This window comes from Micromesistius poutassou (genome assembly GCF_964030765.1).
Source record: "Micromesistius poutassou genome assembly, chromosome: 13".
Lineage (NCBI taxonomy): Eukaryota > Metazoa > Chordata > Actinopteri > Gadiformes > Gadidae > Micromesistius > Micromesistius poutassou.
Window position 1 is genome coordinate 5577223 of NC_140283.1, and position 27981 is coordinate 5605203.

At 45.7% G+C, this 27981-nt stretch overlaps 1 protein-coding gene across 1 annotated transcript; it reads right to left on the reverse strand.

Moving 5' to 3' along the window:
- Positions 1-2877: 2877 nt before the first annotated feature.
- On the reverse strand, positions 2878-27963 carry bicd1a (bicaudal D homolog 1a; the record flags this gene model as incomplete). The annotated part of the gene is made up of 10 exons (XM_084477844.1): positions 2878-2998; positions 4184-4272; positions 5376-5586; positions 5904-6055; positions 6167-7012; positions 7383-7811; positions 9389-9886; positions 10281-10433; positions 11782-11994; positions 27748-27963. 10 exons carry the CDS (start codon positions 27961-27963, stop codon positions 2878-2880), a joined length of 2928 nt encoding a protein of 975 aa, XP_084333970.1.
- Positions 27964-27981: the final 18 nt, after the last annotated feature.

Consider the following 27981-nt stretch of genomic DNA (forward strand, 5'->3'; position numbering starts at 1 on the left):
AACGCAGCTCTTCTGAAGTCGTCCATTCTACCGGAGCGTGATCGGTCCAACATCGGCGTGATTGAGGGTCATAAACCCAGAGCCAACACACCGCAGAACACAACTACCGTTTCTTGTCACCGCAGGTCAGCGCAGAACATCGTGTATTCTGTGTGAGTCGTGAGGACGTTACGTGATCCCCTCTGTGCGTAAAGTCATAGCCTCTGTTTACAATAGCACCAATGGCACGGCCTGCTGGGCTCTGAGACCTTTTGTTTCAAATGAACCCAACACATTTTTGTAGCTCAAATAAAACAACTGCCAATATTTTTTTTTCCAGTGCAAAGTAAAAATAACGAGGAGTGGACTGGAGGTGATTTCAGTGCACAGACATTAACAATGTGATTACATAACTCACGAACTAGGCTAATCCCACCCATCAGATTAAACTGTGCATTCCTCATGAAGCCCGGTCAATGCATCATTTCTGCCTGTTTTGCTCTTTTTTTTCCTTTTCTTTTTCTTTATTGTTCGATATTATTGTTCGAGCGTGGCCCTTCCCTTTGTGCTCGTGTGTGTGTGTGTGTGTGTGTGTGTGTGTGTGTGTGTGTGTGTGTGTGTGTGTGTGTGTGTGTGTGTGTGTGTATGTGTATTTGTGTGTCTGTTTGCGTGTGTGTGTGTGTGTGTGTGTGTGTGTGTGTGTGTGTGTGTGTGTGTGTGTTTCACACAGGCTCACATAAGCTTGTGATGTTTATACACCAACACAATAAGAACTCCTACAGTCAAAGGACAAGAATTTAATTCATATTGTAACAATTGTAATAGTGATTTGGATTTGCTTTCAGTGAAATAGAAACGGTAAAACCATGAGGATTTAATAAGCTTTTTCCACTCAATTCTCAAAAAAAAAAATATATTTTTCTTTCACTTTTTGATTAACCTTTGAAGTGTCTAGTACCAGCATAAGTACCATCGTCAACTTTAGTATTGTGCAAACCAACCAAGGGAGTGGAAGGGGAATTCCGAAGAGATAGGCCTATGGGTCTACTGGTGAGTAACCATCTTAATCACTCGGTGGGTATAACAGCGTCCATTATCAACATTCAGAAGGAGGTAAATTAAACAATTGATTGCACATTGTAGAACCTTGTCCACTTGTTACCACTGTTGTTACATACATGCTTTCTGTTTCACATTCTCCTCATTTTAAAGCAATATTGGCCATGTAGACCAACGTTGGAGATTGTCTTCTATGGCTATTGAATATTTCACAAGAGTATACCTTAAACAGTTATTATATCCATCCACATCAGCGAATAATAATACAATGGTCTGATGAAAATAACTTATATACAGCTAACCCAACTCTGTTATCACGCATTGTCCAAACTATTCCCTCCGTCGGTTTTAGAGTGTGGCGTTCATGCAACAAAATATATTGCTGAATGAAGAGCTCTGTGGATCCCACTCTTCTTCTGATCTGCTGGTTAGTGTCATCTGGGAGATGAAACGATAGTGAAGACTCTTAGACCACTGCTATTGCTTCAATGCAGAGTGCATACTTGTGCTTGTGACTACGGAAAGAAGCGTAGATGAGATGCTAAACAGCGAGTAGTGTATATTATTATGGTTTACTGCAAATAAAGTAATAACAGGAGTCTTCTTTCAGTAGTGTTTGACGCTACAATGTTAAGTAAACTCTTGAAATTGCCTTCAATGCACTGGTGTGACTTCCTGATGCAATAGCATAATGCAAACTCTGAAATGATCAGAGCATTAACTGACAAACTGATGTTAAAACCCAAAAAACTATAACAAACATGAAAGTATAAAATATAGTTATTTATGTAGACATTTCAAAAACATAATGACAAAGCACAGACAAAATTGGGTAAAGGGGATTGCCTAAATTAATCCATCACCAGCAGAAAAAAAGTTCTGATGTCATTTATTTTGTTTTATTTATCTTATGTGTAGTTCCTTGGGCATCATATTAGTAAAATACCCAAATCAAATGTTGTGATGTGTATGACCTTATCTCACACTTTAAATGAGCATTGCATTACTGAAGGCTACACCACAGTTAGAAGCATGTTTTAAATGTCATGGTGAAGAACGATAAACAAACATGTACAGAACATAATCATATAAATCATAATAAATAATCAATAAAATATTTTTAAAAATAATGTGTATTGCAAAATAAAAACCGAAGTCTCATAAATAGATAATAAATAATGTAATAAATAGGGGGGAACATTTCATTCCCTTAGAGTCTTTAAACAGGGTTTACATCCACTGCACAACTACAACGTCATTCAGCTCACACCTCCTGAGTCCGGGGCCCGCAACAGACCTTCCTTTAGGGGCCTCTTGAAAGGGGGCTGGGGGCCGGGTCAGAAGGCACCAGGTTGGACTCTAAGCTTGGATGAAGGCGTGGTTGGTGGTGGGGAGCGGGGTCAGAACGGACCAGAGCTTTGGCCCCAAATCCTGGGGGTTGGAAGATACTTGTCTCTGTGGCGATTCCTGTGGCGATTCTCTGTGGCGGGTCCATGGGTGGAGAGGTGGGTGGAGAGGTGGGGTCCATGGGCTGAGCGGTGGGGTCCTTGGGTGGAGAGGTGGGTGGAGCGGAGGGGTCCATGGGCAGAGAGGCAGGGTCTATGGGTGGAGAGGTGGGTGGAGCGGAGGGGTCCATGGGCAGAGAGGCGGGGTCTATGGGTGGAGAGGTAGGTGGAGCGGAGGGGTCCATGGGCAGAGAGGCGGGGTCTATGGGTGGAGAGATGGGGTCCATGGGCAGAGAGGCGGGGTCTATGGGTGGAGAGGTGGGGTCCACGGGTGGAGAGGTGGGGTCCATGTGTGTAGAGGCGGGGTCTATGGGTGGAGAGGTGGGGCTGGAGGTTAGGTACCAGGGGGTTGGTGTGGCTGGGTCAGGCAGTTCCGGGGTTGAAAGGGGGGGAGCAGGGAGCTGTGGGGGAGGGCTGTGTAGCGGTACCCCTGGAGGTCCACCACCAGGTTAGGACTGAAGCAAGAGAGGAGAGAGGGAAGAAAATAAAACGTGAGAGTCGGAGGAAGAGACAACATGGCAGACACAACTTGAATTAAGAATGATGTTTTTTTTTTACAAAATCAACATGATCAACCAACACACAAAACATGCAATCAGTGCAGAAAGAGTTGCCTTGGTTTAGCAGGGAGACGTGTACCTGGAGGCTAGAAGCCAACATGAAGGAGAGACAAGAGGGAACAACCAACACGATGACATCATTGCTGTAGGAGCCCGGAGCTTGTATTGATGAGTGCATCAGGGTTGAAACGTGTCATTGATCAATCAATTGGGAACTCGAACACGTCACGTGTCTTTGAAAGGACAGGGCCGTTAATAAATAAGTCAGAGACTGTGCAGTTGGAGGTTGAGATCTGCAACTGCCCAGTCTGGGTCTTGTTTATTCACTGCAGTTAGTAAACTGCAGTTATCTCCTCAATCCTGAATTAGAAGAGACATTATTTCATATGATTGATAGTGAAATGGTCTCTCTCTTTACTGACTTCATAATCCACACAGCTGTAGGTCTCTACTTCCACACAGGAAGTTGTTGTAATTTGAAGAAGTTGATGCCATTGTGTTGGAGCTGAATGCATAGAGCCTGTGCCTGTGTGCAGGTGTGTTGTTATTTAAATACATGAAGAAACAGACATGCATCCAGTCAGGTACAGATTCGGAAGAATACTGCATTTCCTGTACTAAACAATATTCTGAAGGTGGGGCTGCCTCCCTGTAACATTTCCATGGTAACAGGGAGGCCCCCTGTGTGAAGCAAAGCCAAACTCTATTATCATTCGTTCAGCTGGCGTTACACCCAAGAGGACCACTTGGACTGGAGTTTTTGGAGAGCAAAAAAAGAAGCAAAGAGAAAGGTATGTGCTTGGCTATTGGCAACTCAACTCTTCAATGCAGCATGTATCCCTGACCAGGGGAGTGACGCTATGGGCATCTCATTGACATGCAGCATGTATCCCTGACCAGCGGAATGAAATTGTGCAGAAATAGAAAGAGAGAGAATGAAGAGAGAGATAGAATACAGAGAGGTGAAGTGGCAGAAGGCCAGCGATGGTGTGAAGCTGCGGTGAGTGGGATCAGGCGGGACGATGTGCGGGCGGGGCACGCTGGCTGGCTGCAGCAGAGGGGCCCTGGAGGGCTGGTTACCTGGGGCCACCTGGGACTCTCCCTCGCCTTACTTGTGGGGAAAGTGGCGGTAACGTGGCAGCAGCAGGCTGCTGACAATCTACAAGAGACTGATAAATTAGACAGACGTACAGAGTAGTGACACTCAGGGTTAGTTCACAAGACAACACACAGCAGGGGGGTGGGGAGGGGGGGGAGAGGTCAGGAGGTCAAAGGGGGGCAGTTTCAGTGAGAGACAGATGACTATAGGTAGGCCGGCTCGGGGCATAGGACGTATAGGTTGACACCTATACCTACCTACCAAGCCAAGCACGTTTCTTTAAATATATATATTTTTTTGTTGTTATACTGTATATATATCATAATATACTAATAATATGAATGTAAGGGGGGTTTGGCCTTAGGAGGACAACATGAAATATAAACCTTCTCTCACCTTGATGGAACATTTTCAGAAAGACATATAGACAGACGGACAGATAAGACAGATAGACAGATAGACAGATAACGGACAGACAGACAGACAAAGACGATTTTCCCTCTCAGATTCACATATACAAAATATGTCCTCTGTCAATAAATTTGTTTGCAGATATTTACAGGTGATTCTTTTTAACTTGTGTTTCATATGGTATGATTGGTTAAAGGTACAATCTATAGTGTTGGGAAAGATAAGTGAACCGAAGTGGTATAACTGGTCTAACTAGTGGTGGGACAAGGAATTGTAAAATAGGAACATATAACTGTAAGCCAATTTGGTATTTATTGTATTAATAACAATCTGGTCTCATAATGTCCATTATAGTAGGAAGTAGTTAGATATAATAACTGTCTAAGCCTAAGGCATATTCATACGAAAGGTTCAACAGCCATAGCCACTACCACTGGGGGGCGCTGTGAGCCAATACATGTATGCGGCACGCTCCGTGTCACTCTGCAGACTAGGAGATTTGCAATCAAATCAGTTTACGTCTTGCAGTTCATTTTCTATTGAGAAAACCTTGGAGTTGACCGGGGCTGCCTGGACCCCAGAGGCTCTGTGGGGGGGGGTGAACCGGTCCTCTGGACGAGGCGGCGCCTGTGGCGGCTGGGGGGTGACGGTGAGGTGGAAGAAGGGCGGCTACGCTACGGTTCTCATGGTGGTTCTGGTCGCGGTGCTGACCAGCGGTTCGGTTGGGGCGTGGGGTGGCCTGGCGCTGTGGCGGCGACCTACTTTGGGCGGGCTGCTCCTGATCTTGGGCGCCTTGGTGCCGCGGCCGCGGTAGGTCAGCTCGTTGTCGAACTCCAGGTCCTCCAGCCGCTGGGTGAGCGCCAGCTTCTGCTGGATGGCCATGCGGAGCAGCGAGTTCAGCGTCTTCTTCTCGTCCTCCGCCGCCGCCAGCTGCCGCTGCATCTCGTCCAGCTGGGTCACGTACTCGTCACACCTGGGGGGGGACACACAAAAGGTCTTGTTTACCCTTAAGTGGAGGAGAGAGTGAAGGAGATACAGTGTAGAAAGGATTGGAATGGAGCCGATGGGCCTGGTTCACCTGGCGGCCATCTTGGTTCGAAATACTTTAGAACCAAGTGGTTCTAAAAACCAAATGAACCCAATAAATACTTGCTGAGTGTGGGGAACCGCATGCTCCAACATTAAGAACCACAATGTCACCAAGCTAGGTGAATAAGGCCCCTAGAGAATGAATAGGGACGTTCTCCGAACACAGTTCATTCTTGCATGTGTTTGTGTTACAGGTCTCACCTGGTGGCGAACATGGCCCTCAGAGAGGAGAAGGTCGCGGCGTCTTCTTTCAGAGCCTTCAGCTCGTTCCTCAGTTTCATCATGGTCTCCGTCACCATGGTCTTCTCATTCTCGTATTTGCTCTTCAGGTTGGCCAGTGCCCCCTCCGCCGTCTGCCATTGGACAAGAAGGTCTTTAGTATCTTAGGGATCATCAACAGATCATGAATAATGAATACTCTCCCGGGCACACAAACAGAATAAAGCAGAACCCGTGGCGGTCACCTGTTTGTTGGCCTTCAGCACCAGCCTGAGGGTGGCGATCTGCTCCCTCTTGGTGCTCAGCAGGGACTTGAGCTTGAGGATCTCCTCCAGACACGACTCCTTGTCCTTGTCCAGCATGGGCGCCAGCTCCCGGGCGGCGGCCCGCTGCCGGGACAGCTGCAGGGAGCGGTCCACGGCCCGCTGCAGGTGCTTGATCTGGTCCCGGATGATGGCGTTGAGGTTGTAGATGTTCATGGGCTCCTTGCGCAGGTCGCTGCCCGCCGCCTCCGAGGGGCCCGGGGACAGGGAGGGAGAGAGGCTGACGGGGCAGCGGGTGGGGCTGCCCTGGCACCCCAGCGGAGACCCCCTGTCTCCGTTGGTGGTGTGGGTGGTGTTGTTGGTGTTGTTGTTGTTGGCGGCGGCGGTGGCGGTGGTGGTGGTGGTGGTGGCGACGCCGTTGCTCTGGGACTCCCCAGACTGGGCCTCTTTGGAGGGGGAGTCCATGGGGCTGCGCGGGGGGCTGGAGGAGTCGGCGGAGGAGCAGGCAGCCGCCACGGCCGCCAGGCGGCGGGCCAGCCGCGGGGTGAGCAGCGCCCGGGCGTCGTCCGAGCCCTTGAGGCTGCCGCCGCGCGGCACGCGGCGCTGCCGGTAGTAGTCCAGCATGACGCGGTTGGGCGTCTCGTTGTTGCACAGGCACACGTGGTGGTAGAGCTGCGCCAGCTCCTCGCTGAAGGTCACCAGCTCGTCCTGCGCCGTGTTCAGCATGCCGTGGCTCTCCGTCGCCACGGCGCTGGCCGAGCGGAGCTCCGCCTCCAGGCACACCACCCGCTCCCGGCCCTCGCGGCAGCTGCGCTCCAGACCGCTGACCTGAGGGAGGGGAGAGGGGCGTGTGAGGGGCGCGTGGAGACGGGGTGTAATGAGTTTGGTCATTAGCGAGACGCTCATTAGGTTTCATTGTTAGATAATCATTGCTATGAAAAAAGTATAACAATATAATTGTATCTTGATGTGTGTATTTCGTGCATACAATGTAACAGATTCTCATTAGGTTGCACTGTGTTCATTGCTATGTTCATTGTTATGAAAAAATTACATTATATATTATTGTATCGTGACGTGTTTTATTTTGTGTGTACATTGTTCACTTAGATTAGGCGCCCATGCTCTAATTGTACATTAATAATAATGAGGTTGGATTCCTATAGCGTCTCTGCAGACTCAGTCTGGATGAGCGAACCTGCTCATCCAGCGCCTTGGCCCTGCAGTCCTCCCCCCTGCAGTTGTCCCCCTGGCCCCGCTCCGCCTCTCCCTGGCCCTCCAGCGCCTTGTTGTACTTCTCCTTCAGGGCCTTCAGCTCCGCCTTCAGGTCGATCACCTCCAGCACCGCCACCTTGTACTTGCACTCCAGGATCTCGAACCCGCGGATGTCCGGGTCGTAGTCGTGGGGGGCGTCGTTGGCCGGCGGCGAGGGGGTGCCCCCGTCGGGCTTCTCGCTCCGCTGCGAGTCCTCCGACTCCTTGTCGCCGCGGAGACCGTTGGCGGCGTTGACCCTCTCGGTGAGGCGGTGGACGCGCTCGTGCTGCTCGCTGAGGGCGCCCTGCGTGTGCAGCAGCTGGGTCTGGGACTCCTGCAGGGTCATGAGCAGCGCCGCCTTCTCACGCTCCACCTGCAGGCCGGGAGGAGACACTGCAGGGTGAGACAGACAGGGTGCTGCGCACACGCAACAGAAGCATGCAGAGCTAGACGACCACCAGTGTGCACTTCCTGTGTCCTTCAAGGTTTTAGCCAATTCTTTGTCAACTGTATAATTGCACTATTCAATGGCTTAGTAGGTTCTGCATTCATGTAATCACATGGTAACCTCATGTGAGAGAACACAGCTCATAAAGATATCCATCATATCAATTCAAAATATATTTTAGAGATGCCATTATAATATTTTGTGTGTGTGTGTGTGTGTATGTGCAGTGCACGTGCTGGAGTTAACTTAGACTCAGTATAGGTAAATGAGTGGCTATGAGTAGAGTAAACAACATAAAGCTAGTGAGAGACAGTGATAGTGTAACGATCCTACCCAAACCCTACTCAGTACCTGTTTTTCCTTTGATGTTAGGTTGTTGTCTATCACCTTTGTTAACTAGTAACTATGTTCACCTGTGTTGCTCCTATCTAAGTTCCTTAGTTTCTTTGTTGTTGGTTTGTTTCTGTCCACCTTTTAAGTAAAGCTTCCTTTGCTATTACCCTATGTCTGATGAATGCATTTGGGTTCACCTCCCCACGCAATCCGTGACAGTGAGAGAAAGGTGGAGAGAGTGAGAAAGGTGGAGGGAGGGAGGGACAGATGCAGTGAGAGAGAAGAGTAGAGGCAGTGAAAGAAGAGAGGAGAGTGAGACACAGAGGAACAGATAGCTGTGTAATGGGGTCTCCCTTTATGCACTCTGCTGTGCACCAGCGAAATGTTCCTCTGTCACATTATGAGTGCACTTTATTCGTTTTTTTATTTATTGTTTATAAACATTCTATTCCTGTCTCTCAGCTAAAGGACGATGAGAGAGACTGTCTGCCAACTTCCTCCTGGATGCTAATCACACTGACAGGTGTTTCCCTGTGGCCTCAGAGCTAGCCACACAGTGCTAACATGGCACTCTGCTAACATGGCGCTCTGCTAACATGGCGCAGGAACACCCTGTTTCTGGGAACTGGTCCAAGCTTGGCTCGACATCCTAGTGCTTTCTCAACAATGCCGCATGGCCTTACTTGCAGCATAGAAATGACCACCATCAAAACTAACAATGGGAATGCTATAGGCAAACATAAGCTTGCATGCTTTAGTAAATGTCATGTCATCACATCGTCATTAGAGCCCTTCATCGCGTTATTAAAAATCTATCAGCAAAAACAAATCATGCACCAATTCAACCTGACACATGGTACACATGGTCAAACATTCACACACACACACACACACACACGTACACACACACACACACATGCACACACACACACGTAATGTGGAAATATAGAAGGTCGTGACCAGTGTGGGCAGTGGGATCTGTGGGCAGATGTGTTGAACGTGCGGCCGAGTAGATCTTTTAAGAGTGTGGCCCAATAACTGCAATAACTATAGCTCCCGTAGCTTTATACACACACATACACACATGCACTCATGCACACACACACACACACACACACACACACACACACACACACACACACACACACAGAGGCCCCCCATGGACCCACCTGAAGCAGTTGCTGCTTGAGCTTCTGCATCTCCGACAGGTTGAGCTCGCTGAACAGGTCCGACACAGGGAGGAGGCCCTCCCCCTTGCGCCCGGGCCGGTACTCCACGCCGTTGATCTTGGCCAGCACGGCGCCCCCAGCGTGCAGGTGCCCGGGGCAGCGGTTGCTGTCCTCGCTGCCGCCGTTGGCCAGGGGCAGGCCGGTGACGTTGGGGCCCCCGAGTGCGTCCTCCGGGAACTTGAGGTTGTCCACCCCCGTGACGGTGAGGGCCAGGTGGGCCCCGGCCCCGTACACGCTGTCCGTCAGGCTGATGTGGTGCGCCAGCTCCTTCCTCAGGTTGTTCTTCTGCTCGCGCTCGGTCTTCAGCGAGTCCAGCGCCTCTTCCAGCTGGCCCTGGGAGATGTCCTTCAGGCGCAGGGCGTCCTCCAGCTGGCTGTTGAGCAGCACCGTCTCCTCCTCCAGCACCTTGATCTCATGCTTCAGCCCCTCGTACTCCACCTGGAGAGGAGGAGGAGGAGACGGGAGCGCGAGATGAGACAGCAGGAGCAACGCGTTCAGACCCACATGAGAACCCTTCGGCCAACGGATGGGGCGGAAGTAGCTCAGGAGGTAGAGTGGGTTGAGTTTGATCCCCGGCTCCTCCTAGCTGAGTGTCGAGGTGTCCCTGAGCGAGACGCCTCACCCTGACTGCTCCTGCTCCTCCTCCTCCGCCCTGCGTGGTTGACTCCGCCGTCGTGTGTGAATGAATGGTTGTAAGTCGCTTTGGATCCCCTAAATATAAATGATGGGTGGTACCCTTTCAAATGCCTGTGTATGTGCGTGTGTCTGCATGGGTGTGTGCACTTGTTAGTGTGTGTATGTCTTTGTCTAGGGTTGTTTATGTGCTCCTGACCTGGTTCTGCTTGAGCGTGGAGACCAGTTTCTGCAGGGTGATGTTCTCCTCTTCCAGCTCCGTGTAGTCCTGCAGCAGCCGGCCCTCCCGGAACTTGTACTCCTTGATCTCCTCCCTCATCCTGGTCCTCTGGACCTCCAGCAGGTCGTTGTTCTGGGGTCAGGGCGGTCCAGGAGAGAGAGGAAGAAGGGACACATAGAACACATAGATCCCGTCTCTGATGAACACAGCAGAAGATAAGGGAGTCCAAGCAATCCAAGCAATGCCTTAGCGTATGAGCACAACAACAACAACACTAAATATGCAACGTACAAAATATATAGAAAATATATAAATAACAAAGTCATTATATAAATAATACAAAATATGCATAAAATATATATTTTTGCTGTTTTTATGGCAGTAATTCACGGATCACTGTAAAGGAAAAGTAAAGGAAACAGTAACTTGTTCAGAGAGGCTGTTAGACAATTTGCCGCTCGGTTGGTGAGTGGATGAGTCAGCGCTCTCTAACTCCAAGAAAATAGCCCTGATGAGGCGTCTTAAGCAGTGGGTCTCAGAGCCCAAGGCCAGTGCTGGTTAGGATAATATGTCAAAGAGGAAATGTCCTGGCAAGAGAAAAATACATATTGAAACAGCCTCGTGGCTCATGCCCATTGTTTTTGTCACTGGTGAGTGCATGTTAAATATATTCAAACTTTTATTTTCATTACTCTGAAGGTTAAAACGCCACCCTCCAAACAATTTTAGGGAACAGCAGATTGCAGGACAGCTGGTCCGTGATTTCCAAGTAGATTATCCAAGATTTGAACTTGTTTCCTGCCAGAAATGCTGAGCAAGGTAATAATCTGTAGTTCATCAGAAGATGTCCCTATATCTGAACACGACCATGGCTCCGTAATCCAAATTGAGTTCTAGGAACCGGTAGAGGAACAGATCATCATGGGAACCATGACACAAAACATCCCAAACAATGACGCTACCACACTGGATATATCTCCTCTAATTTCCCCCCAACCCCCGACTCCTCATTGCTCTCTGCTTTGTACGTGAAGTCACACACACACACACACACACACACACGCAATAATACAAACACACACACACACACACACACACACACACACACACACGCACACACACACACGCACTCATGTGCCGAGCTCAGTGCATTTCTCTCGTCCTCAGCTTAGTGCTGGATTTGGCCTCTACAATGGGAGCCCGACGCAGTGTCTGACCCCGGCTCCAACCTCACCGGAGCCCACTGCAGCCCGGACACGCAGAGTCTTATACGCACGCTTCAAACTACAAACAAACATCGTCCCACCTCCTTGTTTCTCTGTATTTTTTCCTTTGTATTCTTTGTTTTCTTTCGTATTTTCTATGTATTTTTCTTAAAATTGAATTTGTTTAATCTGAATTTTCTCCCTTGCATCCCTTAAATCTCCCACGTGTTAACAGATGCCCACTGAACGCTGAAGTGGTGTTATCGTGACCGTACCTCCTTGAGGTCCCCCACGACCACGCCCAGCCTCTCGCTCTCTGCCTGGCCGTTGGACGCCACAGACTTGCTGAGGCTCAGCTCCGTCTGGAGCTCCAGCAGCCGGCAAGAGTAGTACGCCTCCTTGGTGGCCGACTCCCGCAGCAGCGTCTCCTCGTTGGTCTCACTGTCCTCCGCCACCTTGCGCTGGTTGGTGTACGCCTGGCCGAACGCCTGGGGAGGAACATGAGAGAGAGAGAGAGAGAAAGAGAGAGAGAGACAGAGAGAGAGAGAGAGAGCGAGAGAGACAGAGAGAGAGAGAGAGAGAGTGAGAGAGAGAGGTTAGATTAGACGAGGTAGGTTGGTTTGAAGTCTTGTTTTTGCACCTCCTCAGACGCTCTTAATCGTTAGCATTATTGTCTGAGATGTTGGAGATTTGATTTCAATGTCACTTTTCATAGAGCTATATGTATGATAATCTAAGATCCCCACTCCTCGGTAGTAAGGACCAGATTAAAACACAGTTTTAAGAAATGTTTACTGTCCCGAGAAAATGCACACAGAATCATATAGATATTCTCAGATAGTCCAACTTTTCTGAGTGATAAACTTTTCAGATGTTATCGCTCCAACTGGACTTCATATATACACCTTCTATGTATTATCCAATGATCACCACTAGGGGTGCTCTTGCTTGTTGTGAGCCAGACTACCCTGGTCAATTCCTCTCTTTCTTCCTCTCCCCACATCCCTACTCCTCTCATCACACTCCTTTCTCTCTCTCTCTCGCCCTCTCTCTCTCCCTCTCTCTCTCTCTCCTTCTCTCTGAGATGATATTTCAGCCGACCTCCTGTATCTGTGATCAATAGAAACACTGTTCCTCTTCTCCTGACACAGGTTTTCACAGAGCAGAGAGCTGACTTGTCACCATGAAGAAGCACAACTTTGATTGAGGTAAAAGCAGCAAGCATCAACAGCCCACAACAGACCAGAGCCACTGACACCTGGGGGGATGAGGGCCATGCTAGAGAGAGATGCATCAACAAGCCAAAGTGACTTAGCCATTGTGAAGCTGTATAGAGCTATGCATTTTGATCATGGATGCATGCATGGACATTGTGGAGCAGTATAGAGCTATGCATCTTGATCAATGATGCATACATGGACATTGTGAATTGGAGTTTAGGATGGGCGTTGAACTCCCTATCTTATTAACCATCTAACTACCTGTCTGACTGTCCCCAGCCCAACTCGAGAGAGTATAGGCTTTTATACCAGCGTAAGACTTGCTCTGTATTCCTTTGCAGCAGAGAACACTAGTAATAAGTGCATACTGTTTGTCATGAAATCTGCAATTACCTCTCAAGTTCAGATGGCTTGATGGCCTCCTGTATGACATCATTAGACCCTGTCCAGTACTAATGGAACACGGCCAATAGACCGTGGACGTTTTGCTGACCACCATCGTCGGTCCGCAAAAACCACATGCACTATCGGCCCCCTAAGAGAGTAGTATGTTCATATCATATGGGCCATATCGGCACTTTGTTCTGGTATTACTCTAACCTCTAAGTGCAGCTGGACTTATGACTATCACATCCACTTAGAGATGGTGTCCCTGTTCTATTGTAAAAATGTCTGATCTACATTTATTTTAAGATTTTGCTCAGGCGCTTAATATTTCCACTTGGCCCGAATGGAATGTGTTCCATTGCATGAGATTAATTATTAAAATGGTACTAAATGATGATTCTTATTATTTATGGATAGTGTAAATGTGATGACTCCATAGGCAGACGACCTCTCTGGCCACAGGGCTGCCTTTCGATATTTACCTTGATTCAAGCTATCATCCAACATTGTGTATATGATTAGAAACTAATATGAACACTTAAGAGACACAGAAAACAGACAACACCAAACCGGCAGTAAAGATACATACACACAATAACCCACAATTTGACCATCCAATTCCCTCCTCTCCCGGGCTGGCTCATATTGGGTGGTGGCAGTGAGATCTGGCCAGCAGCAGAGCTGATCCCTGAAGACAGCCCCTTTCATGACAAATGTACCTCCCAGTTCGGCTGCGGAGAAGGCAGCCACTGGATTATCATCCTTAATGTATGAACTGAAGCCTGTTGTGAAGTCTAGTCTAGGGAGTCTAGTCTCTAGTCTAGTCTAGGGAGTCTAGTCTATTCTAGTCTAGGGAGTATAGTCTAGTCTAGGGAGTCTAGTCTAGTCTAGTCTAGGGAGTCTAGTCTCTAGTCTAGTCTAGGGAGTCTAGTCTAGTCTAGGGAGTCTAGTCCCTAGCCATCTCACATATCCTTCTGCTCCTCTACTGGGGCAACTCAAAGCTGAGCCGTCTCTTTAGGGTTAAGTCACACAGACTCCTATGCGCATCAGAAATTCATGGAAATTTGTTTCAGATGGAAATCAAACAGGGATATGCGTTTTAGAATGAGAGTTATAGGAAGGAGTTCTAGGGGGGTGTTACAACCCACGGCAACTTTGTATTTAGTGTATGAGCGATATAGTGTGTAATGTTGTATATGAAATGCGCATCACCGTGGCGTTATACTGAGAAGCCTAACCCTTCCTTGGATGCAATGATCAAAATAAAGGACTTTCCAGAACAAGCTCCACACATCCACATTCATTCATTCAGTGTTTCGGGGACACTGGCAAAAACATAGGATTTTGCACCTTTTCTCTATAGAATACAGTCTTATTTATTTTTGTTGTTGTAACAGTGACCAAATGGCATTGATTACAATGTTCATGATTATATAATAAATATTATCAGGTTCACATTAAAGGACCAGCCATCCAAACGGATCTTGACCTCTATGGTGTAACTATCGTCTGGTAGATGTACTTAGGCGTACTTAAGTAAGAGCTGGCACCAACAATGTGCTCAGTAATCACATAAACGGTTAAGCAACAACTTCTCCGCTCTAGTTTTTGTCCATCTGTTGTAGCTACCTATAGCCTTCTCCTTTTAACTCCTCACTGGTTTCTACCTTACTCGTGTGCTGTGTTAGTAACGCCTGTGCCCCCTTTATCCACATATCGGGAGAGGGGGGAGAGTGATTATAAATTAACCACTAAGGGAGGCACTGGGAATAAGCTGCATAATTCAATTCATTCATAATTCATAATTATTTTTCATCCGTGTGACTGAATGAGCTGGCAATGTTGCCACCACCCAGAGCCTTACCAACACCCAACACTCAACATCTACTGCTCCCTCTCCATCAGGACAGACCCGCCCCAGAGCCCTACCAACACGCAGCCAGGCTCAACATCTACTGATCTCCATCAGGACAGACCCGCCCCATGGCTGCAGCCCACTGGAGGACATAAAGGGCAAGAAGCCAATGAGAGAAGGGATATGTTTATCCAAGTCAGACAGCGTCAACAGAGAGAATGGCTGCATATACCCACAATATGTAGGCACACACATAGCATGTATATGTTACTGGCTGAGCCTTGTCCAGGTGGTGATTGAGCAGCAGCTACATGTCATCCGTTGAGTATTGGCGGATGTATGATGTATGTCATTCAGCAGAAGAGACGCAGATGGTTTGAGGTTTTTTTTAGTTAACAACAAGCCTCGTTATAAGGTGGCCTCCACCTCCTGAAAGTCTGTTCCCTCCATCTGTTGACCATTTTATCAGAAGACCAACGATATAGCAGACCGTGGGGGGTGACACCTCCTCCTCCAAATGGATGCAGTGCAACCCCGGCCGTGTCCACTGCGGGGGCTGACACACTCACACTCTGACACACTCACACCACTGTGGGCCCAGACCAACACTAAGCAGCGTCTTCAACATTACCCCATGATATGAAGATAGAAAATAGAAAAGGTGATTATTTGGCAAAATATTCCCAAAACTCCCTGGGCATAATTATCAAGCAATGTGGGGTGGATTCATGTTTATTCTTTGCTCATGATGATGTGAATAAGGAGCTCATTATCAAACCCCCTTTCAATTCAAGCCTCAGGCTTCGGGTGTCAGTGGTTCTGTCCAGTCCAGACAACAGAGTCTGTACTGACAGACAAATCCCTGGGCCCCAGGGATAGGAACACTTAGAGGTAGCAGGCCACTGCAGCAGGGTATAGACTGGAATAATAATAATGGAATGAGGCCGTAACACATATCCATCCACCTCTAGTTCTGATTAGTTCTCATAGAGGGCTTTCGTTGGCTGCTCTGTGTGTGTGTGTGTGTGTGTGTGTGTGTGTATGTGTGTGTGCGTGTGTGTATGTGTGTGTGGGCGATGGGAGAAGTGAAAGCATTTTACACCTGTGATTAATCTGGTGTGTAACCTCCATGGCGAAGGCACTTCGGGTCCTAATGGAATCACACAGAGGGCCTCAGAACGCTCACTCTAAAATCAAACACTGGTTTTTTTATAGATAGTAACTCATGACATTTTTAGGGTACACTTTCTCTGATTAAATGTACAACAAACAAAGATATTGTTATATCATGTTATTATAGGGTTCGATTTATGAAGGGGTAAAGTTTTGAATGACTCCTTGTTTGGACTTGGACTTTGTTTGGACTTAAACTGCATCAAAGTGGTATCATCCACACTAAAATTCCCATCTATAAATAATAATAGATGGGATAATAAGCATAAAGTAGAATTGAAAACTATGAAAACTATATTTAACATATTGAAATATGTCTTATGCTTATGTAATACGCTTACTTACTGAGTGGAGGAATAGTTGAAACCAATTATCTTTGATTTAAATACCAGTTGGTGTGTTAATGAGCCAACACATTCCAGACACATCAGCAAAAAACCTAAACAGACATGTTTGTGTTGAATTACTGGCCAGGCTTAACGAAGCCAATAAGGTACTGGACGGATGAAGGAAACTCTGAACCACTAACAAAGTGGTTATCATGAGCCAGCTTGAATAGAAAACAGTTAGGCATCTGTTTCTGGAAAGAGAATGCACGCACACACACACACGCGCACACACACACACACACACACACACACACACACACACACACACACACACACACACACACACACACACACACACACACACACACACACACACACACACACACACACACACACACACACACACACACACACACACCTCTCCAGATGGCAGGCTGGGGTTTTCAGCACCATGGAGAGCGAGACACAGGCCTGCCGCTGGAAAACAAAGCAGCTGTCAGACTCCTGTGAGGCAGACATCCATACATGACTGCGTGTGAGGTGTGTGTCCCTGCATAAGTGTGAGAGAGCAAGAGAGAGAGAGAGCGAGAGAGAGCGAGAGAGAGAGCGAGAGAGAGAGAGAGAGAGAGAGAGAGAGAGAGAGAGAGAGAGAGAGAGAGAGATAGGGGTACAATTAGGAAGCACACATGTCATGTCTCTCTCTCTTTGTGTTTGTACCTGTATTAACCTGCCTCTGAACACATTATAATTAAACAAAAGTCTGATCTGAAAACTCACTACACAAACACACAACCACACATGAAGCCAGCTCAGAGCCGAGGTGTGTGGACGGTTAAAGACCTGCGGTGGTTTATGGAGCCTGGCTCAATGAGCAGACTGAGTCCCTGTGTGCACCTCACCCAAGAAACGTGCCCAGATCACAGACCTGCCTTACCCCCACTTATGATGCACACACACACACAGACACACACGCACGCACGCACGCACGCACGCACGCACGCACGCACGCACGCACACACACACACAGACACACACACACACACATACACACACACACAGGAAGTAGCAGGCTGACCAGATTGCGCTGTGCATATGGAATCACGTCTTGATTACGAAGCTGACTCGAACCTTGCTCAAAAACAACTGCGGTAATACACCAGTTTTTTTCTGCAGGATTTGCTGAACCATATGGACACATTGTTCTCTCTATACCTAAATTAATGATGAGCTAGGTTTCATGAACATTGGGTTAGTAAGGTCCATGTGCAGTATGCCCTGTATGTCTCTGAATTCATCTACAAAGAAAAAAATTGAGAAAAAGAAAGAGCTAGAAATAGTTCTCAGTATACAGGCTTGGCTATGATCCGGTATATATATATAGCTTGCAGTAGACTATTATATAAGGGGGGCTACAGGTATGCGGGAGAATCCATAATATAAATAAAAGCAGATGCAAAAGGTCCAGTCAGCACCATTGAACCAAATTCATGGCAGATGCAACAAGAGTAACAATGGAATCCCATTGGTCCTTTTCTCTCCAATATAATTTGTACACAGCAGCAGACACATTGTTACCTGACATGGATTATTCTTGCTAACGTAGCCTATAAATTACCCAGCCTGGTCATTATTTCAGCTCCTCCCCATCTCATTTCCTTTCCTCTCTTGCTTGACTGTTCCCTATTGTCTTCCCTTCCCCCCTCTCCACCCCTCTTCTCTCCACTTCTCTCCTTACCTCTCCTCTCCTTTCCTGTTATCTTCCATCTTCTCCTTATCTCCTATACTCTCCTTTCCCAGCCTTTTCTCTCTGTTCTTCTCCTTTAAGAAAACATACTTTCATTTTGCAGCTGACCCACTCAGAGTAATGACACATGCTCTCGTGCCTCTGTATATAGACCTTGAAGCTGGAAAAGTCTATCCTTAAAGTTACTTACATAATGCTTGGGATGGAAGCTAGTATCTTATTCCTACATTATCAAATAATCTGCCTCAAGAAGTACAGGAATTAGTATACTATAGTATAATTGGTATACTATGTTTAGTATGTTTAGTGAATACATCCTCTTGTGTGGGCAATACAGGGAACATAGTGTGACTTGACACTAGTGTAGTATAATCGTACTAGTGTGATCCTAGTCAGTGCCTAGGAACAAGTACACACACACACACACACATATAGAGAACTGACTATCATTGAAAAATAACATTATGTTGTGGATTAGTTCATGTCCAATGAGCACTCTACATGTAAGTATTCTACACGTATGTATTCTATACATATGTATTGTACATATATGTATTCTACGCGTATGTATTCTAAATGTATGTATTCTACATGTATGCATGTATGTATTCTACATGTATGTGTTATACATGTATGTATTCTACATGTATGTATGTTTTATACATGTATGTATTCTTCATGTACAGTATGTATTCAACATTTATGTGTTCTACACGTGAAATGTCCCTCTCCAACGTTCCTCCTCTTCATCCTGTAGCTGTACATCCATGTACTTTAGTTTGTTTTTTATATTTCTCCTCTTCATCCTGTCATATATATATATTAAGCTCTTCCAGCAGCTGTCTTTGTGGTGTAAAGTATCAAAGTCAATATGTAGTTACTGTACTCAAGTTGTTATCTGGAGTACATGTACTTGAGTTTAGTGTTTATAGTCGACTTTCGACTTTATAATAAGAAAAGAAAAGTGCACTTTTACAACACGTTTGCAGCGGACTGATAGCTGCAAAATAAGCTGCTAAATTCTGATAACAATATTGTCTTATAGTGCTAAGGAATTATACTTTTAATCAATACCTTTCAGAATCAATACAATTATTATTAATTAAAATATTTTTATTAATAATAATAATAATAATTATTATTATTATTTTTATTTTTTTAATTATTTTTAATTATTATTAATTTTAAAAAAGTAAGTCTTTACCAGACTCACTTTCAAGTCACTTACACTTATACAGCACGGACCACTGTGCACCAGCAGGCGGCTTTCTAGTGACGGCACCTCAAAACACAGTGAGTGCAGAGTCTCTGGGCCCTGTGTGCTGCAGAGGAGCCCCTCTGGCTGGCTCTCAGTATTAGAGCAATGATGTGGACAATGTGATGACTGCCGCCGACACGCCCCTAAACCTCTCATCACACTGCTCTCTCTCTCTCTCTCTCTCTCTCTCTCTCTCTCCCCCCCCCCCCCCCCCCCCCCCCCCTCTGTTTGACCGCTCCAGCATGACTTCTATCCCAATGGCACCAGTCACACTGTTGTTGTGTGGTTTTAAGAGCTGTTGAGGAGAGAGATGGCCAGGGAGGAGATCGTTTGGTTTGTAGGAGGGATGAAGGGCAGGCGGAGAGGATAAGTGGGAGGGGGAATATGTGAATTGTGATTAGGGTGATGGTGTCGAGGACTTCAGGCCCTAAGAGCAATGAAACATTCATTGATAGTTTCCGCAGCCCACTTAGTCCTCTTGATCCCTTGGATATAAAATATAGTAACTACATTCAGAAGCTGGAGGGTTTTCCAGTCGGTGTAAGGGCTCCGTGCTATAAATAAACTAGATTCTCCTCCCTTTCCTATGAGTAGATGATATATTCTATCATGATTATTTGTTCATTACTTAACTAAATTAAGTAGACTGAAAGTAGTTGAAAGAAATTTGACAATAACAAAATGCAATGCCGTTCACACATAATTAAATTATCATATACAAACAAAAACGATGGTGATATAATGTGACAAGAAAACAAACAATAGAAGTGAATAATGGCGGCGACTGCCCTAATTGGTATTGGGGGCTGAGACTGCAGAGATGAACTCAAAGAAGCTGGGAATGAGCAGAGTGAAAAGCAGAGCCAGGGACGTGAAGACTCAAAGGGAGATAGAGGGACAGAGAGAGTCAGTAAGAAGATGAGACTGATAGGACAGAGAGACGGAGAGGAAGGAGAGGAAGGAGAGATGGAGAGAGAGAGATACAGCAGAGAGGGCGAGTGAAAGAACCACGGAGACGGGGAGGGCGATAGCAACTTGGGGCCTCACCCATTTCTGGTGCAGTGAGTCAGCGCATAATGCAAACAAAACGGACTCAGGGACACCACACACACACACACACACACACACACACACACACAAATCAGTAGACCCGTCTGGATTCACGTATGACACTTCCCATACACACATGCACACACACAGGCACTCACAGCCACAAATACACACTAATACAACTACACACACACACATACACTACTACATGTACACCGTCAAACAGACAAAGCTAATGAAACACACACACACACACACACACACACACGCACACACAGGGGCATATGAAAGCGATCCCCTGCCAGCCATACTATACTGCTGTTGAGAGAAACTGCTGAGGTGGATTGAAATTGTAACGCAGTATTATCACTCATTTCTCTAACTTTCTGCTATTATCTCAATGTACTTGGACTGCACTGTATACTGGCACCGTGTTCTTGGTCTAAAACTCCTCTCCCCTCATGTTGAAGAGTTCTTTACATCTGTTTTTCACACACGTTTGGTTAACAGGGTTGCTCTTGCGGTTGCCCTGGATTTCCCTTCTGGGATGATTAAGGGTTATCATATCTTATATTAACTTATCTTTGCCCTGTAATTTCGGAGAGACCAAATTGGTCCCGTGTGAATCTGTTCGGGGTCATTGCTCTGTGCGAGCGTACGCTAGGGTAGACATAAGTGTTTAGAGCGGGTCTTATCAAAGGAAAGCACTCTGAACAAGGTCGGTACTGAATGAGAAGCCTGGGGTGATCTAGAGAGCATCTTTGTCTGCATCTCTGTCTCCATGTCGTCCAGGGAGCAGGGACCGACGGACACAAGGACGAGACACAAGAGCGGACTCTGTCTGCCTCATTGTAGAAACTGAACTCAAACAAACAAACAACAATGTATATTTTTCATACATACAGAGAGAGAAAGAGCGAGAGAGAGAGAGAGAGAGAGACACACACACACACACACAGAAAGAGAGACGGAGAGAAAGAGAAAGAAAGAGGGGAAGAGAAAGAGAGAGATATATAGAGAGTGAGCGAGAGAGGAAGAGAAAGAGAGACAGAAAGAAAGACAGAGCGAGAAAGAGATAGAGCATGAGTGACAGATGGAGAGAGAGAGAGAGAGAGAGAGAGAGAGAGAGAGACAGGTTGGCCCTAACCAAGGGATTGCAGACTACTGTTCCCTCTCGCTCCTGCCTAACTATTTCATTGCAGCAAAAAACAGCATTGTGGCTGAAAATGTGATCCACCTAAGGTGGAAGTGCAGGAATGTCTGTGACTTGTGTCACAAGATCCACAAAAAGAAAATAACCCCAAATGAGCTCTTCTCACGCTGTCCCCACCGTTCCCCTGCAGGCTTTTATCTCTTGTATCATATACCGAGGCCCATTCTTCCTTGCTGGCCTTGTTTGTCTAACACACAAAAAGACCTGAAACAACATGGAGGCCATGCTTCCTGCAGCACCCTGAGAGGCTAAGAAAACATCCACAGCTCTACACCACTTTCCACATCTCCTGGTACAACTACACATAGACATGCACACACACTTTCTGTCTCTCTCTCTCTGTCACACACACACACACACACACACACACACACACACACACACACGTCTTTCTCTCTCCCTTTCTCACACACGCATACACAGGAAATACACAAACGCGCACACAGAGCAGCAACAATAACAACCCCCCCAGACAGAGGGCAGTAGGTGCTCATCTGTATGCCTGGCTGCATCCCCTGCCTCTGCATATTGTCAGGGTCAAAGGTCAACACCAGCAAACCTGATGGAACAGAATACACATACATATGATCTGCACAACACAGCCCGATACATATAGCCTAAAGCAGTCCAATGCAATGCAATGCATGATGAAACAGAAACACTGTGTAGACCTCAATGCATAGAGAAGCAGCATTTATTATCAGAGCAGCTGAGGCAGAATGTTGTTCTGGATGAGGTTGAAAACAACACATGGTACCAGTAGGATAGTGTCCCGTGGCGTGTACTACTTACTGGCTTCACTGGAACATTCTATGGTGATATCAAGTATTGTTTATGTCACACTTTTTTATCCTTTTTATTTTCCCTAACCAGGATTAATCACGGCTAATTTTGTATTCATGCTCACATATTTATGGTCGACAACATCTTAAAGACGGAACACAAATGCAAGGTATATTCCCTTTTGGCTTGTCTCGGCCGTAAATGTGTCAATGTGTCACATTTGAAAAGTCAAACAGATGTAGTATGCAGTAGAGGCATCTTTATGTACTGATATTTTATTATATTATATTCAATATAATATTTGTGTACACTGACTCCAATAATGTTGTAGTTTGCACAGCCCCATGCTTGATGAATTGATGAGCCAACAAAAAGCAATTACAACTTTATCACTTTGTGTTGTAAATGGAGAAGTTAAGCGCATTCCATCGAGTCATTTTGATTTTCGAAACCTAAAACTTCCTCACAAGGTGGAACAGGAAGTTCCACCAGTCAGGTTGAAGAGGGTGCAACGAAGAGGAGGGTTAGATGAAGAAAGACAGCTGAGGGGCTGAAAGACCCCAGCGGTCTCCACCCCCTCAGCCACCGACCCAGCACCCCATATATATATATATATATATATATATATATATATATATATATATAAATAAATAAAAGATACTGCCGTTTTTGCACTGCTTTTTGTGACGGGAGAACAGCAAACAAGGCAAACGCAAACGCATAACGCAGAACTCAGTAGCATAAATGCACACTTTTGGCAAAACCGAGTGTTGTAGTTTACAGTGTTGTGATTTAATTTAGTGTTTTTCTTTAGGCTGTGCCTCAGCCTCCAGTACATCAGAATGAACGTGCAGGTGTTCAAATCACAGCACAGGGGAAGATGGGATGGAGCAAGGTGTGGGTCTCCCTCCCTGCCTTTGCAGTCAGTGTCTACTCAGCAACTGCAGAGTTCTCTGCTGTTTTGGCACCACTGCCTCCATTATAGCTGCTCTGAGAGCTGCTTCAAATGTCACTCCAATGAAGGGGTGTGGTTTTTTATTGTATCTCATGATTTGATTTGATATGAATTATTGGGGCCACAATTCGGCTCAAAATATCTTCTCGATTCCTAATTATTCACAGATTCGATTCGGTGCAGTAAAAAGGGGTGCTAATATAGGGGTGTTATTTCTGTATCCACTCAAATCCGCTGTGTGCAGAGAAAGGCGAAGTGGCAAATGAGAACAGAGTAAAGTGTGTTTAAGATTATGTTGTTTTTATATTTGAAAAAATCAACTGATTGCAATAATGTAACCACACAAAGACAAAGCTCAGATTAAAAAAAAAAAAAGATCTGGTAGTTAGGAATCAATCCCGAATCCTAGAAGATAAGAATTGTGATTCTTAGATGAATGATTTTTCCCCTCCCCCTCTCTTTACCTCAATAGAATGACGTGACACAAAGGTTAGTGCTCTCTGAGACGCATTGGTCTGCGGTCGGACGCTCAGTGCCTTTAGCAAGGTCCTCTTTCAAGGGTATCTTTTTCACCCTGTTTTTTCAGAGCATGCTGTTTAGGTTGTGGACATGATGTCGGACATGTTGAGAAATGAATCACATCTACAAAATGTTATAATCTCAGCCACCATGCTTGTTGCTACCATGATCGATTCCAACTAAATAAATGCTGCACCTTTACCGAATTGCAATAATGTTGGTGAAACAACCAGAATGCTTTCGCTTTTATGTCTCCAAAGACGGGAGGAAAGAAATATCTTAAAAAGATCTTTAAAGGAGCTTTGAGTCACTGAGGAAATCAGACAGATTTAACTTGCTTCTGTTCCTTATTGTTGAGTGACCTTAGCAACAGTTTGAAGGAAATATCTTCTGACAGATCTCTCGGCTTAAAGGCAACAGCTGTGTATTAGAACTATGTTCTGTCCTACCTCAAACATGTGACAGATTGTTCACCAAAACAATATCCTACAGACAAGACCAGTGAACAACTGAGATGGGTGAACTCAAAGTCTACGTGACTAATAAGCCAAACATCCTGTTGGTGAGTTAAGCCGTGAGGAAACACAATAGAGATCTTGAGGTAAAAGCACGAGAGCCTCTATGGTCATAATTAAAGCCTTGCAGATTCACACATTGAAACACCAACACAAACCCAGTGTAAACACAACCGTCTGGTCTGCTCCATATACTGACCCTCTATTGAAGCCCTGCAGGACTGGGTTAGTACAACATCATTCTCCAGTCTCCACTATACAACCTGAGGGCTCGTAGTGCAGGGAGCTTTTGTGTGCTGTAATGATGGTCTCCACGTTTAATTTTCTGTTTACACTGTCCTCCTGTCCTGTCCGTTTTTCTTGCTGCCTGGAGACAGCACTAACAAGCCTCATGCATGGGGCAGAAACAGCATCTCTTTCTCTCTTACTTCTTAGGTCACTACCAAGGGACATGCACAGCGGTTGTGACCCACTAAGTCTAGGAGAGTCGGAGGGTGAACGAGACAGAGAGCAAGAGACCATGGACAGCATGGGTATTCTGCTTCTGAATATATGCAGAGCTTTGAAGACAAAAGCAGATGAATTTGAGAATCTAGGGAGAATTTGGAAACTAAAATATGGCAGTAGCACACAGTTTATCACATTGTTTAGCTGGGTTTAATAAAAACAGCTATTTCTGTCATCTCAGGACTCTCAACTTGGCATTTCAGGACAAATGGAGAATGCTAATGATACGGTTAGGGCGGTTCTACTTTCCTCTTCTCAGTGCTCAGCCTGTGTCGGACATCTCTGCACAGAGAAGTCAAGTCAAGTCAAGTCAATTTATTTGTATAGCACATTTCATATGGTATACACAGACTCAATGCGCTTTTAGGAAAAACGTAGAAAAACACTACCAACCATAGGGTGGTTTGAATAGACAGTCAATGTGACAATCAATTTTAAATGACAATCTATTTAAAATTATGTATACATTCAAGTTAGAAGACATGTCTTGACTCCCTAGGCATTTGCTCCATGATTGACATCATGGAGCAAATGCCTTTTCACCGCAACTCTCTCCTGTCTGGCGGTCTGACTATGTAGATATGGATTTGTTTTTCAGAGCAGCTGGGCAGGCTTCTGGTTCAAATTGTCTGAATATGCACATGCACACGGCACACGCACAGACATCCATGCACAAGCAGACAAACAAACACGTCCAAGTCTACCCCAAATAAATCCATAGTAAATACAATGCATCAGTCAGTATTGTACTAGAACAGAGACATCTACACCTTTCACCACAGAAGGTCTAGTGGAAGGTCTTTATCCACACAGCACACAGAACCATCAATGTACTGAAGAAGTTATGATTACTGTTGGGCAGAACGGCTAGCCATCGACGTAAAGAACCAGGAACAAATGCTGCAAATGTTATTCGTTCTGTCTGCTATAAGAATAATTAACAGCAATGTTTTTTTTCCAGTCCCAGAAGCAATCCCATTACCCATTTGATATGCCTTCCCTGCCCCTTTACCACACCTCTCCTGGGCCGGGTAGCAAGACGACTGAGAAGAAGACTGTGTTTGACACGAGGACAGACGAGTGGAAAACGGCCTGAAAACGGGATGCAGGTGAACAAACACACAGTAATGTATACATAATATGTTATGTATGTAATATCCTTCCCTCAATGTTTCCACTAATCGTACCTCACAATTTTTTGGTTTTTTTTCAGGATTCATTTCAGAATATCACATTGCTCATAACTATATACATACTTTACAAAGCCTGATACCAAATAGCAATGCAGCTCTGTTAATTAGCAGATGCAAATTGAACACATTCCTCCTCAGGCGGTCCACTGTGATAAGCTACAAGCAGGTGGACGTCATCAGCAAGGCCTGGGAAACCTACACAATACATAACCAGGAAGAGCAAGAGGATCAACCAGCTAACCCTCACCCAAACTCAAACCCCCTATTTACCCTATAGTTAGCTTGGGTAAAACACCCTAATTTGCAATCATACAAATATTAATAAAGAATACATTCAAAAACAGAATATATGCTATGTTCTTATTCAATCCAATGCAGCCAGGTGGGGCCACCATCATTTCATCGATGTGTTTATTGGTGGATATCGGATTTATTTCCTGTGATGTCTTGAGGTGCTGCATGCTGCTTTCTACTGGAAAACCACTCAGCCTTTATTGACTGTTACACACTCAATAATGGCCTTACACGCAATATGTGACGTTGTGGTATTAAAACCCAGCCCAGGTAGGAGGACAGTGGCAAGGGTACATCTGTTATAGTGCTATAAGAAAAGATATCTGACATTATCAAAGGAAATCAATTGAATTGAATAAGTTACCAACTAGATGGAATAATAGGAGATATCGGTCCAGTAATCCACTGGTTCACAGTAAGAGCACTGGTTCTGTTTTGACATTCACACACACACACACACACACACACACACACACACACACACACACACACACACACACACACACACACACACACATTTATATGAACACACACCGACTTTCTAGGTCCACTGTATCATGTTATACTTTTTCAAATACTTCAAATACTACACCTTGCACACACAATCACACAATCGCAATCTAAGATGACCGTCAGACCTAAGCTGTCAGCACTTGTCTCTCTTTATGCATGTCTGCATAAATGATGGAATGCAGAGAAAATACAAAAGGTAAAGCAATCTGTTTAGCCTCTTGTAGTCTGGTTGTGAGAACAACGATGTGAATGCTCATGTCTACAAGCCCATTGTAATTAGCTATGGTAAGGTGTTCATAATGATATAGTGGGGAGACATGGAAAGTATAACACACATTGTGTGTGTGTGTGTGTGTGTGTGTGTGTGTGTGTGTGTGTGTGTGTGTGTGTGTGTGTGTGTGTGTGTGTGTGTGTGTGTTTGTGCGCGCACGTCCGTGTGTGCGTGTCTAGAAAGTAGCAAGCAAAGGAATGATGGTACATGTAGCCTACTATATGGAGCAATGAATAGGTTACAGTAAAGTAATGGATCATTAGGATTAACATGAGTTGGCAATAAAATGCTGCAATGATGAAATGTTGCATTTTTTCTTTTTGATCTCAAAGGCCATTTCGAGCAGTCGAAGTTAAGTTATGCAGGCAAGGTGGAGGCATCACCACTCATCAAACATACAAATGCACACACGACATGCCACTCAGCTTATCAACAATGGATAATCAATAGCCTATAGCATACCTCCTGTAATTGTTCTAACTCCCGCTTTAGAGTGTCTTGATCGGACTCCAGTTCGGCATACTGCTGCTTCAGCGTCTGGTTCTCCTCCAAAACCACCAGACCACATTCTGCTGCCCTCATCTTCTCCCGATTTGCCTCGGCCAGTTCGTGGGTGAGCCGCTCTACTTCTGCCCGGTACTGGTCCACTGTTCCCCCGCATCGCGCCCCAGCAGCCATCGCCCCTCTCCCTGGCTG